The sequence below is a fragment of the Chiloscyllium plagiosum genome, chromosome 8 (genome assembly GCF_004010195.1).
Source record: "Chiloscyllium plagiosum isolate BGI_BamShark_2017 chromosome 8, ASM401019v2, whole genome shotgun sequence".
Classification (NCBI taxonomy): Eukaryota; Metazoa; Chordata; class Chondrichthyes; order Orectolobiformes; family Hemiscylliidae; genus Chiloscyllium; species Chiloscyllium plagiosum.
This window is the reverse complement of record NC_057717.1, coordinates 103,284,693-103,304,418: the sequence shown is the minus strand read 5'-3', so window position 1 is coordinate 103,304,418 and position 19,726 is coordinate 103,284,693. Positions and strand designations below refer to the sequence as shown.

Here is a 19,726-nt window from a genome sequence, read left to right as displayed (position 1 = left end):
AGAGGAAAGATGAAATCAAAGTATTTATAACGAGGAGGTGCCCAGATAGATTAAGTACTTCCTTGGCAGAGCAATGGCTAACCAAGGGAACAGATTTACAATCATTGCTGGAGGTTTAGAGGGAAATTAAAGAGGATTTTGTTTTCATCCAGAGTGTGGTGAGGGTCTGGAACTCACTGTCTGAAAGGGTGGTTTAAGCAGACGCTCTCATTACATTTAAATAACATTGGACATGAACTGGAACACTGCCAGTGATAGACCAGGAGCTGACTGGTGGGAAAGGGCTGGTTAGCCTTGTTTCAGGCCAGCATAGACCTAAAGGACCAAGTGGCTTCCTGGTACCATAAACATTCTATGTTTTCTATAACTGCACAGTGTGAAGGGTTGCATTTTAAAGTCAAATTCACGCGATGATGAATACCTCATCTTAATGAAGAAACAATCAGTTTAGGAGCTTTCTGTATCTGACATTGTGAGAAATTACACAATTGATTTAAAGGAAGGAAGCTTGAATAGTTCTCACCTTCTACACACTTTTGGTACATGGTACGGTGGCTCAGTGGTTAGCACTGCTGCCTCTCAGCACCAGGGAACCTGGTTCGATTCCAGCCTCAGGTGTCTGTGTGGAGTTTGCACATTCGCCCCGTGTCTGCGTGGGTTTCCTCCCACAAAGATATGCAGGTTAGGTGAAATGGTCATGCTAAATTGCCCATGGTGTTCTGGGATGTGTAGGTTTGGTACATTTATCAGGGGTAGATGTTAGATTAGACTCTCCACAGTGTGGAAACAGGCCCTTTGGAAAATGATATATAGCGGTGAAGGGATTAGTTAATTAGTGTTGCAGAGTTGGGAGTGATTGAGAAGCTTGGCTCAGGAATTGTTTGCAAACATGGAGCCAGTCGGAAGGGATCCGGGAAAAGTCAACACAATGGGAACCAATTCTCCCGCTGAATTCTGACTGAGGTTGAGGGGTGAGTGAGAAAGGGCTGATCCGTTATGAAACCAAGCAATGGGTCCGAGAGAGCAGAGGGTCAACATTTCGGAGGATAAAGGGGGAAAGTGAAGAGATTTTGATCTTTGGAATTTCACTGATTGGAATTCTGTCTGATGGGAATTAACGGAAGGAAATTTGAATTCATAAGCTTTGACATTGTGAATTGCGGAAAATGATGCTGAAATTCTGAATTTAATGTTGTGATTGACGTGAGACAAGTGCTGCAGGTGGATGTAACTCTGATGATGCTTATTAGCATTGCTTCTTCTTTTGGCTATTAAGTTTCAGCAGGCCAGCTGTCATTGTTATCTCAACATAATTACAGATTCCACTCACTGACAGCGACATATGTCACCAACGTATTATGAAAATCTTGTCCGTTAACTAATTGGCCCCAAATAGAGCAGATCCCTCTTTGCTGATCATTGACAATGAACAAGTATCCTGAAAATAACCTCCAGCAATGATCATGAAATCATGCTTCTTCACAGCACTGATACCGGTCGAATTCAGAAAGCTGAGGAGGGTGGAATTCCCAAAGACAGGAAAGCTTGGCCAGACACATCATCACTACAATACTAAAATGTGTGGCCAATTTACAAGATCCCTGTCCCCACAACCTCCTCCAGCCCCACAACCCTCCAAAATATCAATGCTCTCATTCCAATCCCTTGAGCATCCACGTTTTGAATATAGAACATAAAACAATACAGCGCAGAACAGGCCCTTCAGCCCTCGATGTTGCGCCGACCTGTGAACTAATCTAAGCCCATTCCCCTACACTAGCTCATCATCATCCATGTACTTATCCAAGGATTGTTTAAATCTCCCTAATGTGGCTGGGTTAACTACACTGGCAGGCAGGGCATTCCACGTCCTTACCACTCTATTGAAGTCATACCACTGGTGGTGGTCTAGTCCTCAACCAATGATGAAGTCTATTGTTGGATAGCAATAAGGCCCAGACATTATGCAGAGCAAGTGGCCCCATCCCACAGCTGAGAAGCCAAATTCATGTAAGAAATGGAAAGGAGATGATCCATTGTAAGTCTGCCCAGTTAAACTGATTGGGAAAGTAATTATTCTTGGGAAATTATACAGAGCTGTGAAGGGATTAGATTAATTAGTGCGTTACAGAGTTGGAAATGATTGAGAAGCTTGGCTCAGGAATTGTTTGCAAAAATGGAGCAACTTGGAAGAGATCTGGGAGAATTCTACAGCTACCTCCATGTGATCGGGTCACCCCTTTGCAACTGGAGGACCGCTAATTTACTTCAGGGTGGGGCTTCTGGCCGTAATTGGGAGGAAGTGACGCCTGCTGGTCAATCAGATGGCTGGCAGCTCTCCTGTCCCAGCAGCACCACTGGGAGAAGTGGCCACTACCGGGACTGCATGTCAGTCTGGGATTCCTCAAGGAACCAGTCTGTCAGGGCCGCTAAAATACCCAATGGAGGTCAGTCAGTGACAGGCAAGGTGCACCCCACCCCCTCCTTTTCGCACTCTGCCAACCTGTCTACACTGGCATCACTGCCTCTACCCAATCCACTCCCGGGAGAGAGGTGAGGGTGTGTAAAACCCCACTCCGAAACTACCCCCCACCTCCACACTAGTGTAGGAGCTCCAACAATCATGAAAGCTGCTCTGTCCTCCCTCATCTTCAGTGTAATTGCTAGCACAGAAAGAGGCCATTCAACCCAACTGGTTGGAGATAGGATAGAAAGGAGAAAGGAAGTAAATTTCAGAACAAGCCCAGTCACTATAGGACAGGGATAAGCTAAACAGGGCTCACAGTACAACAAAGGACAAGACCAGATAATCCTGAATGTCAAAGGTCAAAATGGTTATGATTAAGAAGGAGGCGGATAATGGCAGATACTGAGGGTTCAATACAGCAAAGTTTAGGCTTTAGTGTGCAAGGTAGAGGAGGGGAAAGTTTCTTAAGTTGCATTCAGGGGAACTGTTTTTGCCATTAGGTAGAAAACCCAACAAGGGAGGAGTCATGTTCTGGATCAATGTTGGAAATTGCCCTGGGCAGGTGGAATGCATTTCAATGGAGATCCTGAGCCTAACTCAGTCAAAATTAGGACAGTTATTGATAAGGATGGGCCAGGAATAAAAATTTGAATCCGGGCAAAAGTTACTTCTACTAAGGTAAGATACAATTTAGTTAAAACAGACTGGAAGCAGGTGCTTGTTAATAAAACTATCAGAGCGATAGGAGACATTCAAGGTGCAAACAGAAAGAGTACAGAGCAAATATATATTTGTGAAGGACTGCGAAGGTATGAGTGGGTTCAGCAGATAAACTCTGCAGATCAGGATGTGTTGTATCCCAGGCTGTAAAGCAAGGTAAAGGATGAGGTATCAGATACCCTGGTAGTGATTGTCTACAGGAAGATATTAAAAGAGTGGTCAGAGCAGTAGTAAAATGGAAGTCCACCCGGCGAGGAGGGAAGGGGGTGTTGGGGGTTCGGTTGAGCTGTTGGGAGAGGCTGAATAGGTTGGGGCTATTTTCCCTGGAGTGTCACAGGCTGAGGGGGTGACCTTATAGGGGTTTATAAAATCATGAGGGGTATGAACAGGGCGAATTGTCTTACCCAGGGTGGGTGAAAAACTAGAAGGCATAGGTTTAAGTTGAGAGGGAAAACAACATATAAAAAACATCTGGGTGAATAGGAAGGGTTTAGAGAGATATGGGTTCAATGCTGGCAAATGGGACTAAGTCAGATTGGAGTGTCTGGTCTGCACAGTTGAGTTGAACCAAAGGGTCTGTTTCTGTGTTATACAACTCTAAGAGGGTGAGGTCATACACTTGTGGAAGGCTAACAAGACCAGAGATTACATTGTGAACGTAGGACCTTGGAAAATACTGAAGATCAGAGGCAATCTGTGCATTTCCACAGATTGTTGAAGGTAGCAAGGCAGAGAGATAGAATGGTTGAGAAAACAAATGGTACACTTGCCTTTATTAGCTGTGGCATTACTTAGAAGAGTAGGGAAGTTATGCTGGAACTGTGTAAAGCACTGGTTAGTCCATAACTGGAGTACTGTGTGGTTCTTGTCATCAGATTACATGGAGGATGTGATGGCACTGGAGAAGGAGCAGAGGGATTTACCAGGATGCTGTATGGACTGGAGGGTCTGTGATTTGAAGAAAGGTTGGAAAGGTCAGGGTTGTTTTCACTGGAGCAGCGAAGGTTGTGGGGGGACCTAACAGAGATGAGTTAGATCATGAGGGGCACAAATAGGGAGGAGAGGGAGGCACTTTTTCCATTAGTCAGGGGTTAATAAGCAGGGACCATCGAGGTAAGATGAGGTAGAAACCTAAAAGAACATTCGAGGAGAACCTTTTCACCCATTGGGTAGTGGGATTCAGGAACACGTTACCTGAAAAGAGTAATTGAGTCAGAATACTGTGTAATGTTTAAGCAGTATTTAGTTATTCCATAGGATCCAGCAGTGCTGAAATAGGATCAGTGCAGTCAGATCGATGTTGACCAATGCAGAGACAATGGGCTGAATGGCCTCCTTCTGTGCTGTGTGAGAGTCAGTGAGACTTTACTTGTACGGGTTCTTACAGAGTGAGAGTCCTCTATAAAAAGAAACCTTCCTGATGCAATCTGTAGGCAGTGGCATTGAACAGATGAGCATTAACACGCCCTGGTAATTACTGTGACTTTTAGACTAATCTCAGCACCAATCGTCTCTCCTAATGAGAGCAGTCTGGGGGGACACTTGAGAGACAATGATAGTGTCTCTACCTCATAGCCAGGAGGCCCAGATTCAAGTCCCACCTGCCCTAGTGATGTCTCATAACACTTCTGAACATTTGATCAATGGTTTTCTGGGACTATGGAAACTTTGACTTTTCAATCTCAAGAATCGTTTTAATGTTTAGCAACTGAAACATTTCTTTGTTGTCTTGATGAAGGATTGATTCCATTGTTTGTCTTTAACATCTGTCAAGCGATCACCTAACTGAGATCCAGTAACAGACTGACGATACACACCAACCTCTTCAGTGAAGGAAATCTGCCATCCTTACCTGGTCTGGCCGACACATGACTCCAGACCCACAGCAACTTGTGGTTAAATCATAGCTTTCCTCTGTAATGAACTGCCGAGCAAGCCACTTACTTCAAGGGCAATTAATGATGGGTAACAAAATGCAAGACGGCCAATACCCCAAATCCCACCTCCTTCTCAAATGACAGAACTGTGGACAGGGACACTGGGCTCCCCCTCCCACCTGAAACATTGATTCTCCTGCTCCTCGGATGCCACCTGAGCTGCTGTGCTTTTGCAGCACCTGCACTCTCGACTCTGATCGCCAGCGTCTGCAGTCCTCACTTTCTCCCTCCTTGAGCTGTGCAGACCCTGCACAATTGAATCATAGCTAGATCATACCTAAATAAAACAACACTCTAGACAGAGGACTGTTTACTAAACTAAGGGAAGATTTCACTTTAATTGCCACACTGTCTGCATATAGAAATTATCAACAACATTATTGAGATAATTAAATGATATTTGGCAACCAACCAGGGTCAACATTTCTAGACACATGTTATTCCCTGAAGAAATGAAATAATAATACACTTTCCGTTGACTCCTGCCTGTTAATTAACCTACAAAGTACTTCATCTCTGCCTTTCAAATACCTACATTAATATATGAGCATACCAATGATTTAAGAAGTCTGCTATGGCTCCCGGGAGGGTTACCCAGTGTAACTTTGGATGATTTACAAGGGTCTGGGTTCAAGCAGAGACCAGCAGGATGCACACAAGCCTTCTCAAGACTGCTGGCTTGGTTGACCAGTGACAAGGCACTGAGGATGTCGGGGGTGGGATTACCATAATAATAGCAATGAAGACGCACTGCAATCACAGGGGATGGCAAGACTGCACAGTCTGAGCTTGAGCTGTGAGAACGTTCAGTGGAGATTTGACATTCTCCTCAGCTGAAGAATTAGCGGGGCACAGATTTTAAGACAATACAGCAAAAGGCGTGCTGGAGAAAATAAGTCGAGGTGGGATGTGGAATGTCCTGTCTGGGGGTTAGTCAGCCTGCACTCCCTCCTTTATTAGATAACACCCACATTGTACCTTCTCGAGCAGCTGTCGGAGTTGCTTACTGCGTGCATCCCGTGAACACATGCTCCGCTGGGCCACCACTGCACAGATGCACTTCCCATCCGGATCCTGGGCGGAGCTGTAGATTTCCCAGCCTTCCTCGGGACTTGGGAAAAGAGTCTGCAGAGGAGGAGAGAAAGTGAATGAAACGTCAGCAGCTCGAGGCAGAATTGGAATTGGCACAATCAGCAGCTTTTCAGGGAAGTCACGGTGAGGCTGGGGAGTCGTCCGAAATACCTGCCAACTTGGGTCCTACACACGGGCTGCTGGGACTTACCTCTGGGTTCAGGTTTCTCAGAGACCTTAGCTGAGGAGAGATTTCTTCCCTTTGACAATGGTTGGCCCATGGAACGCTCTCCCAACAGAACGTGGTTGAGGCCAAAGCATTAAACGCTTTCAAAAAGGGGTCAGATATAATTCTTGGGGCTAAAGGGATCAAAGGGTACGGGGGAGAAAGCAGGAACAGGAAACTGAGTGGAATGAACAGACTTGGAGTCACAGAGTCATAGGGATGTACAGCAAGGAAACAGACCCTTCAGTCCAACTCGTCCAAATCTAGTCCCATTTTGCCAGCACTTGGTCCATATCCCTCTAAACCCTTCCTATTCATATATCCATCCAGATGCCTTTTAAATGTTGTAATTGTACCAGCCCCCACCACTTCCTCTGGCAGCTCATTCCATACACGTACCACCCTCTGGATGAAAAAGTTGCCCCTTAGGTCCCTTTTTAAAGCTTTTCCCTCTCACCTTAAACCTATGCCCTCTAGTTCTGGACCCGCCCAACACAGGGAAATTACCTTTGTCTCTTTACCCCATCCATGTCTCTCATGATTTTAAAAGCCTCCATACTGAATGGCAGAATGGGCTTGAAGGGCTGAATAGCCTGCTCCTGTACATTTTCTTCTATGTTTAAGTTCATCGTTGAGGCTGAACCTCGCAGTGGAGTGTTGCTCCTCTGTTAGAGCCACTGCTTTTAAGACGAGACATTTACCCAACAGCTTTTCCACTCACTAAACCCAATGTCACAACCCCAAAGATGAGCCAGCCAATTCATTGTAGGGACCTGGCCAATGTTTATCCTCAATCAACATTAAAACAGATGAATCTGTCATCCTTACACTTTCTGTTTGTCCTAGCTACAACAACCAGCTTTCCTCCGTTAATAAAATCCCTACAAACTGAAAGTTAATCACTGGCTGTGAAGTGCTTTGGGATTTCCTGAGATCAGGTGAGGCACTTATTAAATGCAGAAACCTCCCTTATGAATGTTACAATACTGGAATGAAGGACAATCAGCCCTGCAAAAAGGTTTTTAACCATAGGATGAGGGACAGATGTACAAACCTTGTGGTCACATGTTTGATAATGGAAGCAGTGTTTAGCAATATAGGGATGTGGTTGGGGTTGGTAAGTGAGGCCATCAACTTGGGACCGCTGATTTGCCGAGAGACGTGGTCAGGTTTTCTCTGCTTCCCTTGTATTTCACCCTCTGCGCTTACAGCTCACGGTCTGCTTTCTCTCACCGTCTCTCAGCAACCAAAAGGCAAAAGACACGAAGGAGCCTAGTGGGGAACTCTAACGCTGAAAATCTGCTGCTTGATGTGTTGCAAAACGTGCTCCACAGCAAAACGGACATCAATCGAGGTGGCAAGCTCAACACAAGACATAACAGTGATCGCATATATAAATACAATGGCAATACTCTTTCAAGCAGACATATTACAGAAAATCTGTTCCTTTAACAGGAGGTGAATATATCAGCCCCATCCCTTTAAAGGAAGTGAAAGACATTAACATCACTCCCTGAGAATAAGTAGACAACAGCAACATTGTTAACAAGAACAACACCAAGCTTTGCAGAAGACAAGATGTGGTCCTATTAAAGGAGGGACATTATGCTCATAGATGCTTAGAAATGGACAGCACGGAAACAGACCCTTCGGTCCAAATCGTCCAGATATCCTAATTAATATCCAAATTAATCTAGTTCCATTTATCAGCACTTGGCCCATATCCATCTAAACCCTTCCTATTCATGTACCAATCCAGATGCCTTTTAAATGTTGTAATTGTACCAGCCTCCACCACTTCCACTGGCAGCTCATTCCTACATGCACCACCCTCTGCATGAAAAAAATTGGCCCTTGGGTCCCTTTCAAATCATTCCCCTCTCACCCTAAACTATGTTTTCCAACTTTAAACTCCTCTACCCTAGGAAAATGACCTTATCTATTGACCTTATCCATGCCCCTCATGATTTTATAAACCTCGATAAGGTCACCCCTCAGCCTTCGACGCTTCAGGGAAAACTGCCCCAACCTATTCAGCCTCTCCCTGTAGCTCAAGCCCTCCAACCCTGGTCACATCCTTGTAAATCTTTTCTGAGCGGTCTCAAGTTTAATAACATCATTCCTATAGCAGGGGGAATGGGGAAAATGTAAGATGTTGCAGAATTATCAGAACTGCAAGGGTAAAGGAATATTTGTTTCTGTATTAGACTCAGTCAGATGCTGTGGAGAAAACTAAAGGTTTTTCCATTTCCTTGGGTACATCATCTTAAACATCCAGCATTTCCCAGAAGAGTCAGGGATCAGTGAAAACAGCAATTGGATTTGAAATTGTTTTATTTCAAATAGAAAATAATGTGAAGGCTGAGTTTTATAAAGCATTCTTGTGAAAATCCTTTACCTGTTGTTGTCCCTTCTAACAATTCACTTTTATTAAACAGTGGCCTTTTCTGGTTCTGCCACAACACACCTTCTAACCTCAATCTTACTGCGGTGCCTGTAACATACAAGCACGGCCAGGATTGTGTTTCACACAGCAGACAGTCCCCACAGCTCCCAGGTTGTGAATTATCGATCGAGGAGCAGTTCTGCGACCAGGAGTTGGGCTGAGATTGGAACTCCCCAGTCTGAAAAGAGTATACAAACTGATGGCCCATCCACTCTGGAATTCAGTCGGATTTCAATGGTAACTGTGCACCGAGTTCACCCACTGCAACACCCCTCCCCTTCTGTGAACGAAGCAAAGAGCAAAGTCCCAGAGTTAGATGAAGAAACATTTTTTTTTTGAAAATGCAGAGAGATGTGACCTGGAACTTGTTGCCAGCAAGAGGTGAAACAGATTCCAAAAGGGTAAAGGCTGAGATGAATGGGTTTTTAGACTCTCAGGGAATCAAAGGGTTTGAGCAGCAAAGCCTAAGATTATCCGTAATCATATTGTATAGCAGACCAGCTTTCTATTTTTCATGCTTTTAATGGAACTAGATGAATGCTTCAAAGTGGGAAACCTGCAGGTCTCTGGAGAAAGAGCTGGGGAGAGTGAGACTAATTGGAAAGCTCTTTCTAAGAGCTAGTACAGCCACAATAGGCTGCATGGCCTCCTTGATGACTTGCATTTTTGATCTGTTCTTTGTGTTAAATAGGAAAAGGAGAGACAGGGCACGGCTTGTCATCTTCTGCTGCTGGACTGTTAATGAGCACTGGGACTTTCAGCAGGTGACAGTTTTACAGCCTAAGTCCATCAGGACTGTTAGCTACAACAGCTGGTTTATGTTCAAACCACTGGCCTTTCCTGAATCTTAATGAAAACCATTTTAGGCGTGAATCACTGGATGGCACTTCTGACTGTGACTCAAATGGTGGTGGGTTCAAGTCCCACTCCAGAGGTCAGAGCACAAGATCTGGGTGGCCGTTCCCTACTGAGCGAGTGGTGCAGTATCAGAAGTGCTGTCTTTCAGATATTAAGGGTGGATGTAAAAGACCATAGGGTATAATTTTGAAGGGGAGAGGAATCAATCTTCCCAGCATCTCATCTAATACATTTCTCAATATCATCAAACAATGGGTTAGTTCAACACTATCTGTGGGAGATTGCTGTTTGCATATTTGGATGCTGGGTCATTGAATCTTAGAATCCCTACGGAGAATCTAAATAGAAACAGCCTTTGGCCCAACAAGTCCACATTGACCCTCCAAACAGAAACCCTCCCAGACCCATTCACCTACCCCATTATCCTGTATTTACCCCAGACTACTGCACCTAACCTACACAACCCTGAACACTATGTGTAATTTAGCATGGCTAGTTCATCTAACCTGCACATCTTTGGATTGTGGGAGGAAACCAGAGCACCTGGAGGAAGCCCATGCAGACACAGGGAGAATGTGCAATCTCCACACTGACAGTCACCTGAGGTTGGAATCGAACGCAGGTCCCTGGCACTGTGAGGCAGCAGTGCCAGCCACTGTGCCACCCATTGGACTAGAAGCCCATGACATACTTAGAGAGTGAATTCAGTGACTCAGCAATACTCATCAGTGAGAGATGACTGGAGGTGGTTTGACCTGAGGATCACCAGGCCTCAGGCAGAGGGAAATGTTGAGAAGGAGAGTCTTTCACAGTAATCTCAGCTGGTGCTGGAGTTGAACTCATGCTGTTGGTATCACTTTGCATTGCAAACCAGCTGTCCAATCAACTGAGCTAACCAATGCTATACTGTGAATATGTAACGACCAAACTTCTATAAAATCCCACCTGGTTCATTAATATCCTTTTTAGGAAGGAAATCTGCCGTCCTTATCTCGTCCGGCCTACATAACACTCCAGACCTACAGTAGTAGGATTGACTCATAACTGTCCACTGAAATGACCCAGGAAACACTCAGTAGTTCTTAAGGAGGTGACTCACCAGCACCTTCCCAAAGTAATTGGGAACATGCAATAAATGATAGCTTTAGCATTTCTCACTCTGGGTTTTGCTTGTCAGTAGTCCCTTGGCCACATGGGTGTTTATGTTTCCGGTGGTGGAATATTAATAAAGTTATTTGATGTTTACACCATGTCTTGCACAACTCAAAAAAAAAAGATAGTTTTACCAGTGGCACCCATATCCTGTAATGGAATTTTTTTTTTAACCTTGGAAATGTCAACGCTGTATATTTAGTAGTATAGACTGGGTTTGAAGACTTCTGTGGAAAGCAGTTTCACTGATGAGTAGGACATAGTCAGATGTCAGGTTGAAATCAACTAGGAGAAAGTGAGGTCTGCAGCTGCTGGAGATCAGAGTCGAGAGTGTGCTGCTGGAAAAGCGCAGCAGGTCAGGATCGACGCTTTGGGTCGGAGCTCTTCATCAGGAATCCTCATGAAGAGCTCCGGCCCGAAATGTCGATTCTCCTGCTCCTCGGATGCTGCCCGACCTGCTGTGCTTTTCCAGCAACACACTCTCAACCATAGTCGGATGTCACATGACACCAGGTTATAGTCCAACAGGTTAACTTAAAATCACAGGCTTTCAAAAGGCTGCTCCTTCGTCAGGTGGCGTGTATGACATCAGGTTTGAAGCATGCTGGGGTCAAATGGAGTGCTAAGATTTTTTAACAATCTGGCAATATGCTCCAGTGTTCAGAGAATAAATAAGCAGCTGAGATCAGAAGGTGCATAAAGCGATAGATTTGTTCACCTCAACATTTAGTTAGAGGAAAGAACTCCACTGTATTATCAGTGTACAAACACTGTTCTCTCTCGTTCCCTCAAGTCTACCAGTGCAACTGATTGCAACTCCCTTGATCTCATTAACAGGGTTTAATGAGTTGGAGTTACTGCAGTACAGTAGAGGTGGCTGTCATGTGTAATGCAATCTACTCCTTTTAATTGCGTTGCTATATTCTTAATTACTTGGACTTGTTAACAGACTTTCCAATAATTTGAGTGAAATAACACAAAAGGAAGGACTTTTTGCAAAATAAAGTACAAAATTACCTGGTCGTTGGAATTAAAACAGTGTAGATCGTCCATGAAGCTAGTCAAAGCACTAATGAATCACTTTCACGTTGCAAGCTTTGTGTGGCCAAAGGATGAGACCAGCTCTGATTAAACCTCTTGCCTACAGCTTCTCCATGTGTTTGAGATGATTCGGAGATGCCGGTGTTGGACTGGGGTGTACAAAGTTAAAAATCACACAACACCAGGTTATAGTCCAACAGGTTTAATTGGAAGTACACTAGCTTTCGGAGCGCTGCTCCTACATCAGGTGCTTACAATTAAACCTGCTGGACTATAACCTGGTGTTGTGTGATTTTTAACTTTATGTTTGAGATGATTCACCTTCACTCAAGATAAAGGCTCCTTCATCAAGATTAAGGGGTGATCGAATTGCGGATTTTTCAGATGTTCAGAAGCATTCAATAATGCAGCCGCAAGCTTGCCTCCAAGCCAACCACCACCCTGGCTTGGAAATATATCGCTGTTCCTTCACTGTCGCTGGGTCAAAGTCCTGGACTTCCCTCCTTAATAGCATTGTGGGTCGACCTACGCTCAGTGGATTAAGGCAGTTCAAGAAGGCAGCTCACTATCACATTCTCCGGTGGCAATTAGGAATGGGAAATAAATGCTGGCCCATTCATCCCGTGAATGAATAAACACAGAGATACTGCTGGGGGACTCCAAAACCCAGTGCCATAACCTTATAATTAAATCTGGATTGTTCTAAGGTGATTACAAGTAATAATTGTTCACATAAAAGGTGAAGAAGTCTGGAACTCTCTCCATCAAAGATCGTAGATTCTGAGGGAAGGAGTGCGTCAGTGGAAATATTTGAAATTGAGTTTGATTGATCTCAGTTAACTGATAGATTGATCAGGTTACAGAGCCAAAGCAGAGTAAACAGATCCTTAACTATGAAGATATTATGAAAATGGAGAGGGTTCAGAAAATATTTACCAGGATGTTGCCAGGACTGGAGGGTTTGAGTTATAAGGAGAAGCTGGGGCATTTCTCAATAGAATATGGGAGGCTGAGGGATGACATTATAGAGGTTTATAAAATCATGAGGGTCATAGATAAGGTGAACAGAGAAAGGTCCCTTCCCTTGAGTTGGGAATCTCAAAACTCGAGGGAATATTTTTAAGGTGAGAGGAGAAAGATTTAAAAAGGACCTGAGGGGCATCATTTTCACACAAGAGGGTTGCTTGTGTGCGTAACTGACAGAGGGAGTGGGAGCTGCAGTTACAAGTTTAATATTTAGAAGATCCTTGGATAGCTACATGAGTGGCAAAGGTTTAGAGGGATATGGGTCAAATGCAGGTAACTAGCACTAGTTTAATTCAGGAAACCTGGTCGACATGGATGAGTTGAACCAAAGGATCTGTTTCTGTGCTGTATGATTCTGTGGCTATATGGTTCTATGAGGCAGTCACAGTGCGTGGGGTGTGCCCTAGGATGGTGGTCTCTGATTGCCAAAGTTCAAGTCTGGATGAACTGGAGTCACTAAGTATCCACTTTAACATTTACTCGGGAATTGTTACCATCTAGTTTCTACCTGGCAGGTGGGGGAATAGGAAACAGCACATCAATGAGGTGAGCTTAGGTATCAATGGCAATGGAAACGGATACAGGTAGGCCAGTTCCCAGCCACTAGTGAGATTCTCATTTCACCGTTCAGTTCTTGGTTGAAGAATTGGAGTTTTCTCCTCTCAGTGTCAATTTCTGCTGATCTCCCCCTATTTTCCCAACTGGACCATCAATAGCTCCATGGGTCCAGGGCTGGGAAAATTCCAGCCAGCGTGCTGTGATGGTCTGGAATGCAGTTCTGGATGGAAATTGGATATACCCTAGAAAATGGAAGAAAAACTGCAGGTCTATGGGAGGGAGAGGGAGATAATTAGAGCAGCTATACCAAAAAGGTGACACAATGCTCGCTAGGATCATAACAGTGCTGCCTCTCTAGACTTATCATTGCGCCCTGCGGCATGCAGCTCTGAGAAAGAGTTGCTCTCAACACTTTTAAGCGATCTTATCCCTGTCTGGATGTCATTAGCTCGGTTCTGGATTTCTTGTGACCTCTGCTTTCCCTGCTGATTGTCACGTATTTGCTGCTTCCCGCTGGTCTCCCAGTGATTTAGAATTTCTGTACATCATACGGTCAAACAGACAGGTGGTGATAAACTGTGCTGTGCCGGCTTATGTTTAAGGAAATAATCGGATGTGCTAACATTTTTAGTTTATGACAAAGGATATTCTCATTATCGACATGCACTCATACCACAAAATAAGATCAATTATGGAGACAGCCAATGTTCCATTCAATATGCATGCTTGTTAATCAGTCCATGAAATTCTGTTGGCAACAGTAAAATCTTGAGAAAATCATTTGAAGCTACAAGGAAATCAATGACAGGCTGTCATAGGGACGTTATGATTAGAATACTTTTACTAACCTGTCTAACACAGACCCTGGTTAATATGAAACCATTGCTCTTGTTAATTAGTCTGAATAGGCTAGATGGTACCCAAGGAAACAGCCCAGCAGATCTGACTGCAATAGGTACTGGCACTCAAAGGATTTATTCAATGGGGATAATCATATTTAATATGGCAGTTGGCAGAAGGTGCTTGAAGATGCCCATTTGATAAGAGATTTCAGCTGCTTAAGCCCTGTTCATTTGACACATAGTCAGAACAGACTGGCACAGACGAACTCTGCTCATCGTTGCTGTAATTTTTTCTTAGACTTTTTTGCTTTCGGTGGGGGATGTTTTTTAAAGCTTTATCTCTGTCCATTTCCTTTAACCCACTTCAAACTCTCGACTGATAAAGAGAGCTGATTGGTCTGCTGATTCCCCTCAATACCAACTCCTAGCGGCCACGCCTGAGGAGAGAACCTAAAATGATCAGGGAACCCGAGTGCACAGGAACAGGCTGTTCAGCCTGTCGAATATGGGACAGCTCATTGGAAGGTTAGACACACACACACTCCTCCACTGCTCTTTCCACAATGTTTTGTGCTCAGTCAAAGATGAAGGCGTATTGTAATAATGCCAACAGAGGCTTGGAAAACTTAAATTCAATTCATAAATCTGGAATTAGAAGCGAGTTTCAGTGATGATGTCCATGACAACTATATCCAATTGCTCAAAGTACCCCAACCTGGTTCACTCATATTCTCTAGGGAAGGAAATCTACCATCTTTACCAGGCCTGGCCTACGTGTGACTCCAGAACCACAGCAATGGCTTTGGCTACTAACTTCCTTCTGAAATAGCCTAGCGAGAGATTCCATTCCAGGTCAATTAAAGATGGGCAACAAATGAGTGATGCCCACACCCCATGAAAAAGTTAAGCAAACAGCGCATTACAAATAGTTGAGTTAAAAATAATGTCCTCCACTGTACAAATGATCTTAAATCTATGTCCTCTGGGTACACAGTAGTATTCTGACACTGCTCAGGAGGATTTGAACCAGTAAGGGGAAGTGGGGGGTGTGGGACCCAGGGAGATACTGAGGAATGAGAAAAGAAGCAAGTCAAACAGTCAGGGTGAGCAGGGACAAAGCAGAGAATAGGGTAGGACTGATAAATTAAACTGCATTTATTTCAATGCAAGCGGCCTAACAGGGAAGGCAGATGAACTCAGGGCACGGTTAGGCACATGGGACTGGGATATCATAGCAATTACAGAAACATGGCTCAGGGATGGATAGGGCTGGCAGCTTAATGTTCCAGGATACAATTGCTACAGTAAGGACAGAAAGGGAGGCAAGAGAGGAAGAGGAATGTTGTTATTGATAAGGGACAGCATTACAGCTGTGCTGAGGGAGGATATTCCGAGAAATACATCCAGGGAAGTTATTTAGATGGAACTGAGAAATAAGAAAGGGATGATTACCTTATTGGGATTGTATTATAGACCCCCCAATAGTCAGAGGGAAATTGAGAAACAAATTTGTAAGGAGGTCTCAGCTATCTGTAAGAATAATGGGGTGGTTATGGTAGGGGATTTTAACTTTCCAAGCATCGACTGGGACTGCCATAGTGTTAAAGGTTGAGATGGAGAAGCATTTGTTAAGTGTGTACAGGAAAACTTTCTGATTCAGTATGTGAATGCACCTACTAGAGAAGGTGCAAAACCTGACCTACTGTTGAGAAATAAGGCAGGGCAGATGACTGAGGTGTCAGTGGGGGAGCACTTTGGGGCCAGCGACCATAACTCTATTAGTTTTAAAATAGTGATGGAAAAGGATAGACTAGACTAGATCTACAAGTTGATGTTCGAAATTGGAGGAAGGCTAATTTTGATGGTATTAGGCAAGAACTTTCAAAAGTTGATTGGGGGCAGATGTTCGCAGGTAAAGGAACAGCTGGAAAATGGGAAGCCTTCAGAAATGAGATAACAAGAATCCAGAGAAAGTATATTCCTGTCAGGGTGAAAGGGAAGGCTTGTACATATAGGGGATGCTGGATAACTAAAGAAATTGAGGGGTGGATAAGGTATAGACCGGAGAGAGTGAGTGAATCCTTAGAAGAGTATAAAGGCAGAGGGAAATCAGGAGGGCAAAAAGGGGACATGAGATAGCTTTGGCAAATAGAGTTAAAGAGAATCCAAAGGGTTTTTGCAAATACATTAAGGACAAAAGGGTAACTAGGGAGAGAATATGGCCCCTCAAAGATCAGCAAGGCGGCCTTTGTGTGGAGCCACAGGAAATGGGGGAGATACTAAATGTGTATTTTGCATCATTATTTACTGTGGAAAAGGATATGGAAGATATAGACTGTAGGGAAATAGATGGTGATACCTTGAAAAATGTCCATATTACAGGGGAGGTGGTGTTGGATGTCTTGAAACACATAAAAGAGGATAAATTCCCAGGACCCGACCAGGTGTACCCGAGAACTCTGTGGGAAGCTAGGGAAGTGATTGCTGGGCCTCTTGCTGAGATATTTGTATCATCAATAGTCACAGGTGAGGTGCCAGAAGACTGGAGTTTGGGTAACGTGGAGCCACTGTTTAAGAAGGGTGGTAAGGACAAGCCAGAAAACTATAGACCGGTGAGCCTGACATCAGTGGTGGGCAAGTTGTTGGAGGGAATCCTGAGGGGCAGGTAAGGACTGATTAGGGATAGTCAACATGGCTTTGTGCGTGAGAAATCATGTCTCACAAACTTGATTGAGGTTTTTGAAGAGCCAACAAAGAGGTTTGATGATGGCAGAGTGGTAGACATGATCTATTTGGACTTCAGTAAGGCATTCGACAAGGTTCCCCATGGGAGACTGATTAGCAAGGTTAGATCTCATGGAATACAGGGAGAACTAGCTATTTGGATACAGAACTGGCTCAAAGGTAGAAGACAAAGGGCGGTGGTGGAGGGTTGTTTTTCAGACTGGAGGCCTGTGACCAGTGGAGTGCCACAAGGATCAGTGCTGGGTCCTCTACTTTTCATTGTTTGTATAAATGATTTGGATGTGAGCATAAGAGGTACAGTTAGTAAGTTTGCAGATGACACCAAAATTGGAGATGTAGTGGACAGTGAAGAAGGTTACCTCAGATTACAACAGGATCTTGACCAGGTGGGCCAATGGGCTGAGAAGTGGCAGATGGAGTTTAACTTAGATCTATGTAAGGTGCCTAATTTTGGGAAAGCAAATCTTAGCAGGACTTATACACTTAATGGTAAGGTCCCAGGGAGTGTTGCTGAACAAAATGACCTTGGAGTGTAGGTTCATAGTTCCTTGAAAGTAGAGTCGCAGGTAGATAGGATAGTGAAGAAGGCATTTGGTATGCTTTCCTTTATTGGTCAGAGTATTGAGTACAGGAGTTGGGAGGTCATGTTGCGGCTGTACAGGACATTGGTTAGGCCACTGTTGGAATATTGTGTGCAATACTGGTCTCCTTCCTATCGGAAAGATGTTGTGAAACTTGAAAGGGTTCAGAAAGGATTTACAAGGATGTTGCCAAGGTTGGAGGATTTGAGCTACAGGGAGAGATTGGGGCTATTTTCAACTGGATCGTCGAAGGCTGAGGAGTTTATAAAATCATGAGGGGTATGGGTAGGATAAATAGACAAACTCTCTTCTCCGATGTGGGGGAGTCCAGAACTAGAGGGCATAGGTTTAGGGTGAGAGGGGAAAGATATAAACGAGACCTAAGGGGCAACTTTTTCACACAGAGGGTGGTACGTGTGTGGAATGAGCTGCCAGAGGAAGTGGTGGAGGCTGGTACAATTGCAACATTTAAAAGGCATTTGGATGGGTATATGAATAGGAAGGGTTTGGAGGGATATGGGCTGGATGCTGGCAGGTGGGACTAGATTGGGTTGGGATATCTGGTCGGCACGGATGGGTTTTACTGAAGGGTTTGTTTCCGTGCTGTACATCTCTATGTCACTACCTCTCACTTCTCCAACTTTGCACATCCTGGATTTTAATCTCCCCGTTGTGAAACTTGAAAGGGTTCAGAAAGGATTTACAAGGATGTTGCCAAGGTTGGAGGATTTGAGCTACAGGGAGAGATTGGGGCTATTTTCAACTGGATCGTCGAAGGCTGAGGAGTTTATAAAATCATGAGGGGTATGGGTAGGATAAATAGACAAACTCTCTTCTCCGGTGTGGGGGAGTCCAGAACTAGAGGGCATAGGTTTAGGGTGAGAGGGGAAAGATATAAACGAGACCTAAGGGGCAACTTTTTCACACAGAGGGTGGTACGTGTGTGGAATGAGCTGCCAGAGGAAGTGGTGAAGCTAATACAATTGCAACATTTAAAAGGCATTTGGATGGGTATATGAATAGGAAGGGTTTGGAGGGATATGGGCTGGATGCTGGCAGGTGGGACTAGATTGGGTTGGGATATCTGGTCGGCACGGATGGGTTTTACTGAAGGGTTTGTTTCCGTGCTGTACATCTCTAAGACACTACCTCTCACTTCTCCAACTTTGCACATCCTGGATTTTAATCTCCCCAAAGTTGCCAGTGTACCGTGCTTTTAAAAGAGTTTGTAAAGTCATAACAGCAGAGAAACAGTCCTCTCAGCCCAAACTTGCCCATGCTGACCAGGTTTCCTCAACTAACCTAGTCCCATTTGCCTGCATTTGGCCCATATCCATCTAAATCCTTTCTTATCTCTGTACCTGTCCAAATGTCTTTTAAATGTACTTACCTCTACCACCTCCTCTGGCAATCTGTACACAATGTACATCCCTGAAAGCTGCCACCCAGGTTGATGTATTGTTAAGAAGACATACGGTGTGTTAGGTTTAATTGGTAGAGGGATTGAGTTCCGGAGTCATGATGTCATGCTGCAATTGTATGGCCTCAAATGGAATATTGTGTACAGTTCTGGTTGCCCCATTATAGGAAGCATATGGAAGCATTGGAAAAGGTGCAGAGGACATTTACCAGGATGTTGCCTGGTCACACCTTCCACCTCCTCCAAGACTTCCGTTTCCCCAGCCCCCAACGCCTCATCTTCACCATGGATATCCAATCCGTCCTCACCCTTAACAATTTCTCCTTCGAATCCTCCCACTTCCTCCAGACCAAAGGGGTAGCCATGGGAACACGTATGGGCCCCAGCTATACCTATCTCTTTGTTGACTACATAGAACAGTTGATCTTCTGTAATTACACCGGCACCACTCCCCACCTCTTCCTCCGCTACATTGATGACTGCATTGGCGCCACCTCGTGCTCTTGCGAGGAGGTTGAGCAATCCATCAACTTCACCAACACATTCCACCCTGACCTTAAATTTACCTGGACCATCTCTGACATCTCCCTCCCCTTCCTAGACCTCTCCATCTCCATTAATGACGACCAACTTGAT

At 44.4% G+C, this 19,726-nt stretch overlaps 1 protein-coding gene across 2 annotated transcripts in view; it reads right to left on the bottom strand.

Annotated features, from left to right (window-relative positions):
* Nucleotides 1-19,726, bottom strand: part of olfm2a (olfactomedin 2a) — a 338,899-nt gene that overhangs the window by 89,866 nt on the left and 229,307 nt on the right. For both annotated transcript variants that reach the window (XM_043694956.1, XM_043694955.1), the window contains exon 2: nt 6,103-6,249. In XM_043694956.1, the coding sequence (XP_043550891.1) occupies nt 6,103-6,249 (147 nt within the window). The remainder of the gene's footprint in view (nt 1-6,102; nt 6,250-19,726) is intronic.